This window comes from Octopus bimaculoides, chromosome 16, assembly GCF_046866305.1.
Source record: "Octopus bimaculoides isolate indiv1 chromosome 16, ASM4686630v1, whole genome shotgun sequence".
Taxonomy (NCBI): Eukaryota; Metazoa; Mollusca; class Cephalopoda; order Octopoda; family Octopodidae; genus Octopus; species Octopus bimaculoides.
Window position 1 is genome coordinate 44,496,105 of NC_142943.1, and position 19,671 is coordinate 44,515,775.

General features: G+C 36.3%; 1 protein-coding gene across 6 annotated transcripts in view; it reads right to left on the reverse strand.

Annotated features, from left to right (window-relative positions):
- LOC106883725 (hepatocyte growth factor-regulated tyrosine kinase substrate) overlaps positions 1-19,671 on the reverse strand; it is a 108,694-nt gene that overhangs the window by 14,476 nt on the left and 74,547 nt on the right. For 4 of the 6 annotated variants that reach the window (XM_052974054.2, XM_052974053.2, XM_089364542.1 and 1 more), the window contains 2 exons: positions 2,566-2,730; positions 510-711 (listed from right to left, as the gene is read on the reverse strand). In XM_052974054.2, the coding sequence (XP_052830014.1) occupies positions 510-711; positions 2,566-2,730 (367 nt within the window). Of the gene's footprint in view, positions 1-509; positions 712-2,565; positions 2,731-16,794; positions 16,879-19,671 lie in introns of all 6 variants that reach the window. The other 2 variants (XM_052974051.2, XM_052974050.2) reach the window with 1 other exon arrangement.

Here is a 19,671-nt window from a genome sequence, read left to right on the forward strand (position 1 = left end):
ATAACTCATATTGTGATATGATATTATACATACACACACATGTATAATTAAAATAAATACCAGTATGATAGTGTGTGTGTGTGTGTGTGTGTGTGTGTGTATATATTTGTATGTATATATATATATATATATATATATATATATATATATGGAGAATTCACAAAAAAACAACAGACGAAGACAGGTGGTGTAGAAAATAAATAGATGTATTAGTATAATGCTACGTTTCGAGCCTACGCTCTTCCACAGAAAGAAACAAGGAGAGAAAAAAATGTGTGTAGTGGTTAGCGATCTATTGAGTCCAATACATGCCAATACAGAAGATGGACATGAGATGATATATAAATATGTGAGCGCGTGTGTGTGCATACACAGTGAATATGTGTATGTGTGTGTGAATTATGTGCTAGAAAGAGTTAAGCGTGTTGGCCAGAGAGACAGCTTGAACCCCTGGATACTAGATCCTTCAGTTTGGTCAGCTGACACCTTGGCCTTGTTGTGCAACTTACTTCGGGCATCTTCTTGCTCTTGAATATATTTCAGCAACTGTGGGTGCATGTTACTTATGACATTGAAGAGGGATTGCACAGAGGTGTCGTTGGTTATGCTCCGACCTCTCATTGAATTACTGCGCATACGATTGACAAATATCTCAACACTGCTTTGTAGAGCACCCAAGAATTGTTGTTGGTCAATGTCAATATCCCCGTTCTGAAAAGACAAACAAATTGGAAAAATATTAAAAATAATATTGAGGTACCCCATACAATCAGCTGGAACCAGGAGGAAAAAAAAAAAATCAAAATTAATCTTTCCACAAAAAAAATTAAGGATTCATATAACTAGTAGGTAGCTGTAAATGTTTAGTGGCTGAAAGACTAAATCTGTCCCTGGAGCAGATGCTAGTCTCTCATTGCAAGTAGTCATCATCAACATTTCATGTCTGTTTTCCATGCTGGCATGGGTTGGATAGCTTGACAGGAACTGGTAAGGTGAGGGTCCACATTAGGTTCCATAGTCTGTTTTAGCTTGGTTTCTACAGCTGGATGTTCTTCCTCACACCAATCATGTTATAGAGTGTACTGGGTGCTTTTTATATGGCACCATGACCAGTGCTTTTTACGTGGCACAAATTCTCGATAACTAAAATATCTGGAGTACATAAAATGTCTTGGCTCATAGACTGGCTGTTCAATACTTTGACCATATAGCGTGATTGGAGCTTTTTCAATTCGAGCCAACAAAAGAGTCAGCTTTGCCTTTTATCTTTTCAAGATTGATAAAGTACGTACCAGTTGAGCACTGGGGTTGATGCAATTCACTTACCCCCATCCCCCAAAATAATGGCCTTGTACCAAAATTTTAAACCAATATTTTACTCTTATATTAATCTCACTTTCTTTAATAATAAATATAAAATTCTATACTACTACAACTACTACTACTACTACTAATAATAATAATAATAAATGAAGATTGATGTAACTCTTCGATTGACTTTGTTTACTGAGCTGAACAAAGTCAATCTGTAATTTATTACATATCACATTACACTCTTACTTTGTAGTAGTAAAGTTCTTTACCAAGAGGTCAATAATCCAGTAACTTAACCTCATAGCAACTAGGTCTTAGACTTGTCTGTTGTATTTCACTCATTAGAAAATATATTGAATGTAACTGCAAGTTACACAGCTCACTTCTGAGGGCCATGCTGTACAGTTCATAGCCTCACCCTCCTCATGCATAGCTGTATCACCCCTTTTATGGGTGCCAGCTCGTTCATCTCTCATCTCATGATTACTACATGGTTGCACAAGACTTGCCTTGAGAGTTCTATATATATATATATATATAAAAGGATACAAAAATCAGTAACCCAATGCAACTATCACACTGTCTAAATAACTCGTGTTTTGTTTCTTAAACAATATCAAACCCAAATAAATTTTAAATATTCCATGCAGGTGTTACGAAATTCGCTTTGCAACCACATGATCCCAGATTTGACTTATGACAATATTCTATCATAGTCTTGGATCAGTCAAAGCTTTGTGAATGAAATCTGGTGGACAGAAACTATGTATGAATGTGTATAAATCTACACATTATCTAAATTCACAAACAAGAGGAAAGAAAAATGGTAAAAAAACCATGGAAGAAATTACATTTGAAACTGAAGCTTCTATCCATCGCTACTCTGAGTTTTGTGCCCGTGTGTTTGCTAAGGCATTCAGAGTTAATTTACAAACATCTGTACTTGTGCTGACAAATGGAGACACAAAACTCAGAATAGACATGATAGAAAACTTCTGCTTCAAGTGTGTGTGCGTGTGTGTGTGTGTGTTGATGTAGGATGGCAAAACCAATAGTTGAATGGTGTACAAGACATCTTGTGATATTTGGTTAGATTTGTATAGCGACATTGTCACCCATACTCCAGAAGTCAATAAAATAAGTACAGGAGCAGGTCGCAGTGACATAATCAAAGTCTGAACATGACTGCAGTCCAAAGCCCAAAATAAATAAAAGAAATGAATTCAAAAATATCTGTTAATGTTTCCATACCATTTCATGTGTCTTCATAATCGTTGTCTTTGGTTCTGCGGTGGCAATGGGAGCAGAAGGGGTTGTTGCACTCTGTTCTGACCTTTGCTGCCAGTAATTTCGGTTAAGGTAACGAGCAAGTTCTGGATCCATATCTGAAGTATCTATTGCAGGAGCTGAAACAGTCTGAAATATTAAAATGTAGAAATAACTGACTTTCATTTCAGAAATTATGTTAAGGTATTCATTCCTATGAACAGACAATAGTAATAATGATTTCTAAAATTGATTTCAAATTTTGGCACAAGGCCAGCAATTTCGGAGGAGGGAGTAAGTTGATTATGTCAACCCCAGTGCTGAATTGGTACTTATTTTATGAACCCCAAAAGGGATGAAAGGCAAAGTTGACCTTGGTGAAATTTGATCTCTGAACAAAGATAGACATAATGCTGCTAAGCATTTTGCCTGGTGTGCTATCAATTCTGCCAGCTCACTGCCTTAATGCATTCTAATATTGAGTGGTTGGGGGAACACATACAAATGCAAATTTCGGCAGAGGGTAGTTATGGTTATTTAAGTACTCCAAGTATTTAGTAAGTCTATTTTATCCAGAAGGATGAAAGGCAAAATTGATCTCAATGCGACTTGAAAACAGAACCTAAAAAGATATAAATTAGGTACCACAACCTGTATTGTCTATAGCTCTACCAATTCTGCTAAACTGTTGATATTTTATCTGTCTACTAATCTCCCATCATTTTGACTCTGGACACTAGCAATCCTGGCAAACACCATTATTCTGTTCGTTATTCTACCAATTTTATCAACACACAGGCTGAAAAGTAAAGTTGACCTTAGTGGGGATTAGAAATCAGCATTTAATGTGCTGTTACTAAATACTACAAAGAGAGTTTTTAAGAATATTTGTCTCTCTCTGGCCTACAAGATCTAGTATATTTCAATCCAGCCAACAAAGCAAAATGAGTTTGACCCACTGATGTAGAAGCCCCCCCCCCCCCTCAAATCACAGACACACTATACTCTTAACACAGGTCTCATGCCAAATCCGCATGACACAATGTGAAAAGAGTGAACCCTAGAATTAATGGTACAATCCAGAGAGAGAGAGAGAGAGAAAGAGAGAAAAGTGATCCCAGTACACAACTGATACTTTATTGGCCCCAAAAGAGTGAAAGACAACATTGACCTGCTTTTGCTAAATTCAATTTGTCAATCACCCTCTGCATAGTACTTTGGGCAAGTGTCATCTACTACTACAGCTCTGGGACAACCAATGTCTTGTGAGGAATTTCTGCACGTACGTTGTGTGCTTACAACCTACATTGAATAATGGTTGTAAACAGTGATATTATTTGCAGCTCAGCTACAAACAATAACAATGTTTGTTGAGATTTCCTATCAACAAATTATTCGCTAGATCTGTGCTTTCAAATTCCTCTGCAATATAAAATCCCATTTTTAAAAAAGGAGGTAAGTGTTGGAGATAGAAAGAGCCTTTGGTTCTAAAAGTCTTGATTCAATTACTTCTGATGAAAGCCATGTCAGCTAAGCAAAATGAATGATCTTGTATATCTATACACATACACACAATGAGTATATAGGGATAAATCATCCAAACAGGCACCACAAGAGCTCTCAGGTATAGTCCAGGTTCTAGTTAACTGCATCAATAAGAAGCACCAAGGATTGCTTAGGGTGAGCAATCCCACTAATTCTTCTGATAGGTAAATCCAGGTTTGCTTCACTGGATTATATTTTCTGGGGGTGCAAATCCAAAACAATCACAAAGAATATGGAAACTGGTACATCTTCAAATTTTTCTTTTAATTTTAACAGTTAATTATACAGCATAATTGGTTAAAATGACCAACACGTGTTTCTGCTGCATAGAAAATATGCAGTTGCATATGCAACCTGCAATATTCTGCTATGCACCTTTATTCAGAGTTTTTCTATAAGCTTGGTCCAAAGCAAATTGAATTTATTTATGTATGGCTAACTTATTTATTTTACTTTGGTTTAAGATACAAAAGCAAAGTGAAGGGGGAGATGTTGAAATTTGATATGGCTATAAAGTTTATTTTGTATCTGATCTCATGTAGACCTTAGTTCTAGGACAAAACAAGATCAAAGTATATCTTAGAGTTTTAATACAACTTCATATATGTATTAAAAGATATTAAATAAAAATAAATTCAATTAAATTAAGTGAAAGAATTCTGTCACATATACTTATGATGTCCAAATGAAAGGTGCACTTGTTTAGTTGATGTGGTGGATGGAAACTGAAAGAAGCCTGGCTTGTGTGTGTGTGTGTCTTGACATTGCATGATAGTTTAAATGAGAGTCACAGCCACACAAGCAGTGTTATTTCCAAAGTTCAGTAAGAACATGCCTGGCCATGGGGAAATATTACCTTGCTGAGAACTAGGTTAGGGTTGGGAACAGAAAGAGCATCTGACAATTGAAAATCTACCTCAACCTTTGTCCAACCCATGCAAACATAGAATAGTGGGCATTAAACAATGACAAGAGTTCCTTTCAAACGCTGGGCCTCACAGAGGCAAAGTGGCTGAGTTCCTCTCAAGCACTGAGCCTCATGGAGGCACAGTGGCTGAGTTCCTTTTGGGCATTGGGCCTCACAGAGGCACAGTGGCTGAGTTCCTTTCAAGTGTTAGGCTTCACAGAGGCAATGACTGAGACTTGGCATTATGTTGTAGTTGAGAAGATTCATCAAGCCAAGCAAAATTGCAGTTGTGGCAGATACTGGTGTCATGCAAATGGCATATAAAAGCACCCATTAGACTCTAGGAGTGGATGGCACTAGGTAGGGCATCCAACTGTAGAAAACCATACCAAATCAGACTGGAGTCTGGTGCAGTCTTCCAGCTTACCAGCCCTGATCAAACCATCCAACCTATGTCAGCATGGACAATAGACATTAAATGATGATGATGACGATATATAATGTTGTAGTGGAATCATGTCAAAGACTAGGTCACAGCTGGTGTAATGAAAATTTTGACACCAAATGTGTGAGTGAAGTTTATGTTTTTGAATGGCTAATATGTAGGTGTCTTCCACACTATAATTGATATAGTTTTAGACACACAGTCTCATATCAAATCACTTGCTCAGCAAGTACACTTCTGAAAATATATATTTGCATGGCTGTATGGTAAGCACTTTGCTTCCCAACCACATGGTTCTGGATCCAATCCCATTGTGCAGCAGTCCTGCACTACCAAAAGCCTTGAGAGTTGATTTAGTAAATGGAAACTGAAAGAAGCACATCATATGTGCGAGCGTGTGTGTGTGTGCGCACACATGCGCGTGAGCATGTATGTACCTCTCCTTGATTTGACTGTGTAATTTATAAATGATTGTCACTGACATACACGCAGTATCCATCATTTCCAATACACTGCGAGAACATGTTTAGCCTTAGGAAAATATTATCTTGCTCGGAAACCAGTGAGGGTTGGCAAGAGGAAAGGCATCTGGCCATAGAGAATTTATTTCAATAAACATTGGGACTCAGAGGGGATGGCAGGGGACTGAGACCCCTGGCAGTTTGCTGTGCTTGAAAAGACATGTCAAGCAAAGTAAAAGTGTGGTTGCCCTTGTACACAGGATTGTCCCTTGCAATGCTCATCAGTTGAGCATCCCTAATCGTGCAGGTTCCTAAGTACTGATGCCACATAAAAAGCACCTGTACCAGTGCTGCATAAAAGCATCCAGTACTCTATAAAGTGGTTGGTGATAGGAAAGGTATCCAGCTTTAGAAACCATGCTGAAACAGACACGGAGCCTGAAAAACCCTTCAGCTGGTCAGCTTCTGTCAAACCATCCAACCCATGCTAGCATGGAAAGCAAACATTAAATGATAATGATGAAACTGCCTGACCCATGCATGCATGGAAAAGTGAACGTTAAAATGAATTGTTGTTGTTGGCACTCCGTCGCTTACACATACACACATCATCAATATTTAATGTTCATTTTCCATACTGGCACAAGTCAAGCAGCTTGCCAGGAACTGGCAAGGCCACAGGCTGTACCAGGTTCGAGTTGTCTGTTTTGGCTTCGTTTATACAGCTAGATGCCCTTCCTAATACCAACCACTTTACAGAGTGTACTAGGTGCTTTTTATATGACACCATCACCAGTGCTTTTACATGCACCAGCAGATATGAGGAGTCTTTTTCAGTTTTCATCTACAAAATCCTCTCAAAAGGCTTTAGTCAGCCTGGGGATAGAGAAGAGACATGCCCACAGTGATACACAGTGAGACTAAACCCATCCACAAAATGGACTTCTTAACCACATAGTCATATCTGCACCTAACTCTTGTTTTGTCTTAAATTAATATAGATTTCAAATTGTGGCACAAGGTTACCAATTTCGAGGAAAGGAGTAAGTTGATTACATCAATCCCAGTGTTCAACTGGTACCTATTTTATCCAACCCAGAAGGAGAAAAGGCAAAGTCAACCTTGGTGGAATTTGAACTCAAAATGTAAAAGTTAGAAGAAATACCACTAAGCATTTTTTCGGTGCGGTAATGATTCTGCTAGCTTGCCACCTTTTAGCAAATCAATATCAAGTTTTTCTTAATAGCAATTGTGTAATGTCTCCAATACAACTGGAATTGAAATAAATGATAATCTAAAACAAATTACAACTTTACATACAACATATGTTAGTGACAGGATCTATCATTTCTGATGAGCCTTCAGTCAACACCTCTGTTCATGCTGGAGTTATTTTTTAGCTCATCTGCGCAACATAAACTACAATTTTATAACTGACTTTTTGTTCATCTGACACAAACTTCATAATTGTCAATGCTTGCTCACTTATTCTCCTGCATTAATGGGGATTTCATTCTTTCTGAGGAAAATTTTAATTGGCAATGATTTCAATACTCTTTTCAAATGCTCACCTGTCATTTCTGCTCAACAAGCAAATGAAAACGTTCTGGTTAACATTTACCTATGAATTTCTAAATATTTTGCTAAACTAAAATCTAAAAAGAGAACTCGGAAACAGCATATATCCAAGAAATTAGATAGTTCCCACTTTTCTAATGTATTTGCCATTGCAGCTGGAAGATTTCAGAGAAGTGTGATAATTTCAACCTTATCAAGAGGCAGACATGGCTGTGTGATTAAGAAGCTTGCTTCCCTTACGCCTTCTCCATTTTTAAAAAAAAATTTCTCTTTTGGTACATGTCTTCTGCTAGAGATCTGGGCCAACCAAAGCTTTGTGAGTGGATTTGGTAGACAGAAACTGAAAGAAGCTGTAGTGTGTGTGTGGGGGGGGGAGGCCTTGTTTAGCCATCGTATGATGGTTGCAAATTAGCATCATTGTCATACAAGCAAGAGTGCTCATTTCCAGTCTTCTTCGGAAAACATGTTTAACCAAGGGAAAGAGAACCTTGCTTGGAAACAAGCAACTGTTGGTGATCGCAAGAGCATCAGGCTATTGAAATACTTCAACAAATTCTGTCTGACGCATGCAAGCAAGAAAGAGTAGACATTATCTAATGATGATTAAAGACATTGATTGAAAGTACATACTCGTTGAAATGGCTTAATCTTAGACAATGCTACATTTACTACTACTACAGGTTCCCTTGTTGGAGTTGCTCCACAGCAACAGAGCCATAGCATATTGTTATTGGGACACGAGCTTTACTTTCCCCACCACCAATTGCTAGTTTTTTTTTTTTTAACCCTTTAGATACCAACACGCCTAAAACCGCCCTTCGTCCTATAATACAAACTTCCCATTTTAAGTTATCTAAATTAAAATTTCCATAAAAATTTCATGTTAATTTATGTTCCAAACACCAGATGAATAATGTCAGAGTTATTTTAATAATTCTTTTATTATTTTCAAAATTAATTGAAAAAAAGGCAGAGTATTTCAACAAAAATATGCTCATGAAAGGGTTAAGCAAGATGGATTTTAGGCAAAGGTAGGTATGGTTATTTTAATTCACTAAATTTCATCACATTCAGAAAGAAGGGTGGAAGGCAAAGTTGACCTGAATGGGATTTCAAAGCAGAATACAAAAATATACAATACCACCTGTTAGTCTACAATTCTGCTAAACCACTGTAACTTTGCTATTCTACAAAACCATGATGACTGCTTGCTGCTCAATCAACCAACATACCATCATTTTACCCACTAACTTGTCTATATGTTATTCTATTATCTGCCACTTGTAATCTACCATTGTCTTGCCTACCAATTCTACCGTCTGTCATTTGGCCTGCCACACTACTATCATTTGGTCAACCCATTTTACCAATATAAACCACTCAATTATTTTTGCAAAATAGACGAAAGTACCTTGGATTTTGGTTTAACTCACCAAGTCGATCATATATATGAAATATTTTTTATCTCATCCTTCTTTACTATGTCAACTATCATATCAACTGTCTCATGAAGCTATGCTCATACAAATATACAAAAGCTATTTTCCCTCACTTTGATATATACCTTTCTAGCTAGGGTTGCAAAAAAATTATCATAGGAAGATTATTTTGTGAAACTTCAATAGTGACCTATAAGGATTATCTTGAAAATCTAGCCGGGCCGATAAACCCCTTGTATCTGTTGATTTCACTGAAATACTATGTTGGAAGGAAAATGACAAACAAGTAAAAAGATATCTATAAGTTAATCTATTGTCTTCGAACAAGAATGTCATTAATTCTTCTTTTACCACAAGGAGACAGAGGGCCATTCATCATCTTATCACTAAACTTCAAACATCCCATCATCCCATTGTGGACGATGACGACAGACGGAGAGCCATTCACCATCGTATCACCAAACTTTACCCATCCCTTAAGATACATCATCTATTCATGTCGACAATGGTTAGATTGCCGGTACTACTAAAGCAGCGCAGACCCGTCCGCGCTAGCTAGTCGTGAGTGGTCGATCGTTTAGGGTTAGGGTTAGGGATAGGGTTAGGATCGACCACTCAAGACTAGCTAGCGCGGACGCGCGACTGCGCGTTCGGGTCCGCGCTGCTTTAGTAGTACCTAGATTGCCATCCCCCCGCTACACTAAACTACATCTATGCTCTTTGGAATATAACAGCCTTGGCAAATTTTAAGAATAATTTATAGTACACTCAGAACTCAACACTTTACGCCAACATTCTAGTTTCTAGTATTATTTGTAGTATTAATTCAGCCGAAGTCGACTTTGCCTTTCACCCTTTCGGGGTCGATAAGTACCAGTTAAGTACTGAGGTCAATGTAATCGACTTACCCCCTGCCCTGAAATTGCTAGCCTCAAAGCCAAAATTTGAAATCAATATTATTTGTAGTATTTGTTTGCGCGCGCGCTATGTCTCAGTCTGTGTCACTAGTGAGATTGTTTTCGATAAAAACATTGACCTAAAAACAAACAAAAACACTTCTCTATTTTCACACACAACTTGGACACTAATAATCAGAAATGAATTATATCATACAGATTTAGCTTCATGTGTGAGTGTTGGGGGGTCGATAAAATAAGTACCACTTACACTGGTACAAATTCTACCGACTATAACCACTCCCATATATATATATATATATATATGTCATTTTGATACAAAACTTAGAGCGGCAGACATAACTAACGGCTTTGTGGTATTTTAGTTACCGCTCTTAATACTTCGTGTTCAAATCCTGCCAGAGTACTCAGACTGCCTCTCGTCCATCCATGATCGACTACGGAAGTCCATCTAGTTGATAATTATTGAGAATCAACATTAGTGTCAGTTCACAGAGTGACATATTACAAGGGTTGAGGGTCGTTACAACCCGAGACCTAACTAGTGACAGCGGGGGTGGGGAGAGAGAGAGAGAGAGAGAGAAAGAAAGAGAGTGTGTGTGTGCGTGTAATGCTAAATATTTTTTCGAGGTCGATGTAATTAAAGCAGAGCTCCAGCCTTGTTAACAATCCATAAATGAAAGAAAGAAAATAATAAAAGTTCTGTTTCGTTTCAGCAGGATTCCCAAGGCGACATCGCCGAAGTGAGGTGTCAAAAAGTTTTTGTCGACAATAACGAAATACATAACGGAATTAGTTTGTGTTTTATAATATACAACACAGCAATAAAAATTCGGTGTGTGAATATATATATATGTGATACCAAAACGTGAGAGGAAAAAACACACCCAACCAACATCAATGAATTAATTAATAAGCATGCAGAGATAGAAAAATAGAGGTGGGAGATAAACAATAATTATGGGGAAAATGTACAGTTCAGTTTCGTTAATAGAGATAATGTAGGTGGTTAGAAACCATCCAGAATTATATATATATATATATATATATATATATATACATATACAGATAGAGAGAGAGAGAGAGAGAGAGAGAGACAGGGAGAGAGCAAGAGAATACCGGAAGTCTACTTGTTTACTCACGAAAACCCTAGAAGCAAAAGATTTTAAGTAGTGTCCAAGTTTGCAGAAAAACAAAACAGGAGAGATTTTTACTAAATTAGCATTACCGATGGAGAGGAAAACGAAGTATATATGCTAGTGTAGCACTTACTTGGAAACATAATCCGACGGTATAGTTAGACATACGTACATTTATGACACACATACATGTAAATGTGTGTGTGTGTGTGTGTGTGTGTGTGGCTCAAAACGTGTTAGGGAGGGGAAATAACTCAAAATGTCTTAAGCCGCATCACATGACTTCAACATGACTGGCCAAGAATAGGAAACTTCGTAACTAACAAAGTAAATGGAAATTATAACAATAACAATGAAATAAAAATAAACGAAAAAGAAACCTTCACAAATAAGCAAATAAATTAAAACACAAACCCGTGACACGGCACTGTTTATCGTTTAAGACTTGCTCTAATAGCGAAATAGGTTGACTGGGTCGGTGTTAAGTTTTGTCTACGTAACTTAGAGGCGACCAGCTTGGTTCGAAGAGCAACTTAATGAAAATTGAGATGATGATGGTGATTTATTTTCCCAACAACTGTTAGAGCAAACCTATTTTTAAAACCATTCAGATGTTTAAGAGTAATGATAAAAGTTTTTTTCTGTAGCTCTAATTCATCCACAACCAACAAAACGGGATTTTTTGTGAAAATAAAACGATTATTCAGCATACATTGATAGCGAAAAGCATATGTAAAACATGTCTCCACATCCTAAAAGTACAGGAAATAATTCATTTTGATCCCGTAAAAACGTTTGGAATTTAGATTAAATAGTAATTTTGATTTCTCACTCTGAGAAATATCGTATTTACCAGAAATTTACTGTTTTATTTTAAATAATAACCAACAGATGACGCCACAGAAACAAGTGATAACAATGGAAGCATCAGACGAGACGAATAAAAGACATTTTAGAAAGTTATTTTAATCTCTGACGTTTGATAAAATATCTCTTCAATGAGACACAGCTCTCGTGATTTGATACTCAATGAAACTATTTTTAAATTAGGTTGGTGGAGTGATCAACGTCTTAGCACCACTCCCCAATCAAGGTGGCTCCGTCCTTAGCACTCTCAATAAGAAAACTTCTACCGTTGCTGCTTGCTTTATTTTCAATTCCATATTACACAGAGTAAAACTCTTCACCAGTCTCAGTAATACACACGTACTGCCACTAAATACGATAACACTTCTGCTCACTCCAATCTAACAATATAACCAACCTTGGAAAAAGCCCCCTATCCTTGCCAAATTCTTAAATCCCCTTTTGGTATACTGATCTTTGAAAATATACTGTCCTAAGGGAAAATTCTCTAACCCTGTTAACTACCGACCTATTACTCTCACTTCAACTCTGCCAAATCAGATTGGAGCCTGGTGTTGCCATCCAGTTTCACCAGTCCTCAGTCAAATCGTCCAACCCATGCTAGCATGGAAAGCGGACGTTAAACGATGATGATGATAAAACACATTAAAATCTGCCTCTTCCATCACCTGTCTGATCCTTTAGTGACCAGCAGTATGGTTTCCATAAAGCAAGATTTACAAGTGATTTTATTCTTGTGAGTCACTCACTAGCAGTCACTTCCTACACCATTTTTAAATAATACACTCAGGGGGACGTGGGAGGGCTATGGCCATGACATCATTGCCAGACTTCTGTGGTTGTTGCCAGAAAAGTAGGGAGTTCCTGATATCCTCAAACTGAAGACCTGCAGTAGAAGAATTTGTTAAAGAAACCATGTCCATATAACATTCACGTCCCAAAGTTTGGGAAATAATTAGGTTCAAGAACAACTTACATTAAAGTACAATTCACATGTCTGACAGTGCTGCTGCTGTTACACATCCACACAAATATCTGAGGCCACATTCAAAAGTCACTTATTTAAATGGTTGACAAAGCTTCCACTCACCAACAACAAACAAAATCCAGCAAAGAGATATACTACTACTTCTCTTTGAATCTTCTGTTACAACTAATAACCTATATTCCTCTTAACTAGCTTAAGAGCCAATCCATCCTGAGCCATTTCCCCTGCTGTGCTCAACTCCTAGATTTTACACAAAACACATTAAGCAATCCTTACCCTTTTCCCCCAGAACTTCAATCTTCTACTGTCTTCCCCTGCACTTCTGCATTCTCGCACCACCACCACACACACACACACACACACACACACACAAAAAAAAAAAAATTCAAACAGAACTTCAAGCATATCATTGATTACAGAAAGTGGTTTTGAGCACTGTCCCTCACCAAGAAAAAGAAAAGAAAAAGATTGAATTTAGTTGTGTCCATTTACGTATATTTTGAGTTCAATTTCTGTTGAGGAGGGAGAATAGACTTTGCTTTTCCTTTTCATCCTGTCAAACAAAATATCAAACATATTCAAGTCAATCCCACTGACTCTACCCGCTTCTTCCCTCACAAATCTGTGAACTTATGTCATTTCAAAAACTAAGTTATTATATTGTGAAAAAGTAACTAAAATGGTCAAAAAGTAGGCTAAACATTTTAAAATGTTTATTTTTTGTCCCTATACATTATGAGTTTAGGTTCTGCCAGGGTCAATTATGTTTTTCATCACTTTGGAGTTGATAATTTAAGTACCACTTGTATATTTATGTAAATTTATATATTTCCTTTTCTCAAACATGATAAGCCTTATAATAAGCTGTTTTTTTCCTTCTTATTTGTTTGCTATTGCTAGCTTATGAAGTAATTGTTTGCTCAAGATAGTGAAGTTCATGTAGATGGTAGGTAGTTACACTGATATATTCAAAGAATTGCTGCATCATTCCATACTTCTGAGTTTAAGTTGTGCCAGAGGATTTTTTTTTTCAATCTCAAAACTTAAGAACAAACAGGAGTCCCTTTATTTTGTTCTGGTTTTCTACATAGTTATTTTTGATCAATTTGACACATTCAATACCAGACTGAGCATAACACTAAGCTATTCATTCAGTCAAATCATAAATTACCAGTAATATGAAGGGGTCAAACCAGTCAGCTGTGACTCAACATTAAAATGTAATATACAGGGCTCATACCAGCCAACTATGGCTCAACACAATCAAATTATGTGATACACAGAGATCAAAGCAGCCAACTACGATTCAATATATTATAAAATTATGTGATATACAAAAATCAAAGAAGGTATTGTCTTCAATAAAGCAGCAGATTGGTAGAATCAGCATTAAAGTTAATAAAATTCATAGTCAAGTACAGGGGTTCATATTACTGATTATACTCTTGAAGGACATGGTATACCTATCTAAAGCAAATCAGCATTTTAGGGGCTTTTTTCTTTTAGTATGAATGGAAAAAATCTGCATCAATGGTTGAATTTAGTGACAGTTCACAAGACATAGTGTTGATGCTTTTATTTATTTCCATGTATATGCTGTCAGTGTCATTTCATTTTAAAGGTTGTTTTTCTATTTGAGCACAGCTTAGGCAGGAGGTGACTGAAACAGGATTTTTATGGCTGAATGTTCTTCCTGTCATTGACCCTTACTTGTTTATGAAGTAAGAGGGATAATTCGTTGACAGGATGTCAGCAAACATCATAGGTTGCAAATGGCGATGTCAATGTTTGTATCTGTAGCTCAGCATAGGCTGTACACATTCACTCCTACACACACACGGCAAGCTTTTTTTCAGTTTCCATCTGCCAAAATTCCTCACAAGACATTGGTCAGCTTGAGGCTATAGGGAAAACTCTTGCGCAAAGTGTTGTACAGTGGGACTGAATCTGGAGTCACAAAGTTGAGAAACGAGCTTCTTTGCTCAGTCATGCCTTTGAGTACATGGCAGGTATTTTTCTAGTTTCTAATCTGTCTAACTTCTGCTTCTTATGTTGGATCCAGAGTAGAAAGTAGAGCAGAACATCTTGTGAGTGGAGTATGTGTCAATGTTTTCATAGAAATACTGATCTTTTTTTCAAATTGAAATAAGAAATTTAGAGTAAGGAAATCACAGATTTTTTTTTTCAACAATGTATACATTTTCCAAGTCATTTAGAAAAGAAAATGACAGACAAAAAGAAAATTAAACATACATAAATACACAAAGCTATGTAATTGCGAGCAAGCAAAATACATCAATGATGTGAAGAATAAAGGCAAAACAAATAAGATGGTGGTGATGATGATGATGATGATGATGCCAGAATTGTGTACTTTAAAACAAATTATGTAATCATTCTGTGCATCATGGTTGTGTGTGTGTGTGTGTGTGTGTGTGTGTGCATATTGTAGAAATGTGTGTGTATACTGTTGCTATGAGGGGAGAAATTTTGGGAAAACTGTTTAAAGAGATTAAGTAATTGTTCCAAACATGTCTGCTACTGCCACAGATGCTCCCACCAACACTACAACTGTTACAGTAATTAACTGCAATTTTGTTGATTACTTATTTATCAAAATCTTGCTCTTAAAGTAAAATTCTTCATTATCTGTTAAACCAACATGAAATTAACTCCCAAGATTTCCACAATTGGTAATAGTCATTTTAAGTATCATTCTGTGGCAGAAAAAAACAAAACAAAGACCAACTAATGGGACTTGAACCACATACTCATTATTTCCTGAGCGACTGTGTTACCAACTACACTACAGGGCACCTGCTATTTATTTGTCCAGTTCAATACTATAAATAATTATCTGTTATATAAAATGTGCTATTGTATATTCACATAACAGTTTCAGGACAGGTTATACTTACAATTTACCTTCAAAAGATAATTCATCAACCACTTAGTTTACTAAAATGGTGTGTGCCTGGTGATTGTGTGAGTATGGTGGTGGTGGTGATACTGGTGTTTAAAATCGTTGTGGTGGAATGTGCATGGTGGTAGTGGTAGTGTTGTATAGCCCAAGATCACCTTGAATTGAGTATGATCAAAGTCATGAGCTTCACATTTGTTAACATATTTAGGAATACATTATAAAATGTGTCCTTCCTTTTACCAATATAGTATGGTGTCTGTGAAGGAATTTGGTTGCTATGTCTAGCAGTTCAAGTGATCATGCAGAGGTTTGCTCTTTGACTCACATGTGGTAGATGTGTGTATTTGCACAATCATGATTGTGTGTGTATGAACATGGTGGTGGTTGTATGTGCATATGAACATGGTGTGTATATGGAGATGAAATGGCTGTGTGGGCAAAGTTTTTGACTACTAACACATGTGAAAAGTGTTCTAATCTGCTGTAGTTCATTGATGGTGCTACTGTGGCAGATTACTGTTGAACTCTGCATGTCTTAGCTGTAAATAAGGAATAAGGTACCATATTCACAGATAAGATCTTTAAGCTCTACTTTGTATCCACATGAAGACAGCAACAAGAAACAATAAGACGAAAAGTCTCTTTGACCTTGGTGATCTTTGACATTGTTAATGCTAAATGCTTTCCATTATATGTATACTGATTAATTCAAATACTATTTAAAAAAAAAACCTTGTGCCCATGGGCACATACACACAAAGATCTATACACACTAAATCTGAAAAACATTGTAAACTGTGTATAAATTCTTAAACTATAGAATACATACTACATTGGAAATAGTGAGGATCTAAGTTTAAAACAAGATTCAGAACTTAAAATACTTGATTGTGGGGAGGACTCACACCTGTTACCTGTGTGTGACCTTTGTACAACTAGGAAATATAAACTAGAGCATTATTAGAAACAGTAGGGATGTGGGTTCTAAATAGAATCGGAACTTACAACAGTCGATGGTGGTGGGCTCACATTTGTCTTGCTGGAAATATATCCGTTATATGTACGTACTTTATGGATAGTTTTCTCTCGCTGGAAAGTAAAAACCAACATCACAACAAATAATGCACTGCAATCCACTACCCCCAACCTCTCTCCCAGGTAGACATAGGCTCATATATGAGGTCTTGATGCATCATCATCATCATTATTCTTTTTTATTGCTTCTATTAAAGAATTAAGATTGTGTGTCAGTGTATACACTTGTGCCTCCAGGTTTGCACATGCCTGTATGCATCCATATCTCACCCTGTGTATGCATGTGAGTGTATACACACCACTCCCTCTCTCTATGGTTGTGTGTGTATGGATGACCAGCTGTATGTACACGTGTCTGCACATGAATGTGTGTGCATGTCTATGCGTCTGTGCTGCACACATATGCATCTCTGTATATAGTTTAGCACCAATACATTTGTGACTATACATATACACGATCAGCTACCAAAGAGTAGCCGATCATGTATATGTATAGTCACATTGGCAAGACATATATTAGTAAAACTGACAAAAAGCATACAGTGAACTTGCCATGGTCAGTGGAAAATCCAACATTTCGGACATAGTCCTGCGTTAGGGAAAGGTTGACAGGAGAGAAATTAAAAAGAGATAGCAAAGTTTTTAAACTCTGGATAAAAAAAATGCTGTTTCTCTTTAATTTCTCTGTCAACTTTTTCTCAGAGAAGGGCTCTGCTGAGACACTGGATTTTCCACTGTACTCTTTTTGTCAATTTTATAAAAATATATATGACATACAAAGAATATAATTCAAATGGTGAATATAAGATTGTTAGCAACTTTCAAATTCTCACTTCTTGTTTAATGTGTCAAAACTTATGAAATAATTCTGATAAAATACATTAGTGATCCATAGCTGAGATATCTTGATAAAATATATTAGTTTAGTGATATGTATCTGAGATCATTATCATGATAAATGCATTAGCACCTGCATTGTTCCCAGCTTTTAAACACAAAGCTATAAGCTGCTTTATCTATCTTTATATTAGAGAGGAGATTTTGAATAGTTTGTGAGAGAGAGAGAGAGAGGAAACTCAGAGTATTGATGCAAAATAGCTTCAGGCTTTGTTAACTCCATTGAGTGTGTATGTTGTTGTTCAGGCTCTTTATTCATCAGAACAATAATCAAAGGTTCTGTTCTGCCACAGCCATCTCATCTTTTATTCAGCCATAATGTATCTGAGACTGCATTATCCAATGTCACTTTTTTTTTTAAAGTCAGCAGAGTGTAATTTGAGGGAGGTTTAATTGCTGTTTCTAGCTACATAGAGGTTGCCCCATTGACTCAGTATCAATCATGTCAATGTAAAATGTTTTGCTGGGGTAGATATCATAGATATCAACAAGGAAGTAATATGGAAAGAAAAATGGTAAAAAGCCAATTTGAAATAGAAAACTAAAACACAAAGAGAAAAAAGTTCAAATCAGAATTGTTAAATTGAGATGGCCAACATGTGTGTGTGTGTGTCTGTGTAGAGTATACAGTGTATGATATATATATATATATATATATATATATATATATATATATATATATATATATATATATATATATATATATGATGTATTGAGTTCATCTTGAATGCAGTAGCATCATCATTTTAATGTCCACTTTTCCCTGTTTCCATGGGTCAGACAGAATTTAATGAAGCAGATTTTCTATAATTGGATATTCTTCCAGTCACCAACCCTCACCTGTTTCAAAGTAAGGTAATATTTCCCCCCATGATCACATATGTTTTTTGCAGAATATTAGTAACTAATGACACTGCTTGTATAACAGTGATAATCATTTACAACTAAAATGCAATGTCAAGAGACACAAACACACACACACATATATATATATATATATATACACAAAAAACTCCTTTCAGTTTGTCTACCAATCAACTCACACCACTTACAAGACTGGTTGACCTGGGACTATAGTAGAAAATGCTTGCCCAAAGTGTCACGCAATGGGACTGAACTTGAAACCATATGGTTAGGAAGCAAACTCCTTACTACACAGCCATGCCTGTCTATGATAATGTAGTGTAAGGCATATAGTGTATGTAGTATGTGCATGTGTAAGATATATGTAGCTTGTGTGTGTTTAATAAAGACTAGTTTATTTGTGTAATTATAAGAAATGTGTAAGCTTTTCATTTTTGACAAAAAAGAATAATTGCTCTACTGTTTATTCAAAGACTGCCCTTAAGCTGTTGTGTTATTACCCTTTTATTGTTTTACATTCATTTTCCCAAACTTCCAGTGGTGCAACAAATTATTAGTTGGATCATGGCCGTGTACTTTAGAATTTACAACCATTTGGATTTGGGTTCAGTCCCAACATATAGCACCTTGGGTAACTACAGTGACTTGCAGGTGGAATTTGTAGATGTAAACTACATGGAAGCCTGTCACATATGCACATTTGAGATCTATATATATATATATATATATATATATATATATATATATACACACACACACATACATATATACATACACACATACATTCCTTTTGCTGACATATATTAGAAAAAGACATACGCAAGAGAAAGGCAATAAACTGATGCTTTTGAAATTAACACCTTGTTGTATTTAGTCTCCTCAAGAGAAACAATGATTGGTCCATAGTAAACCTGCAACTAAAGATGCTATTGTTCACAAAAGGAAATAAAAATCATTTTAACTTCTGACCCATTTTTTTATTGAGTTACTGCTAACCACTTAACTATGATATAGAAAGGGAGTCTCTTTTCTTTGTTTAGTTTTGTTTTTTAAGTCAAGCAAATTGAACTAAGCAAAGTTATGTTC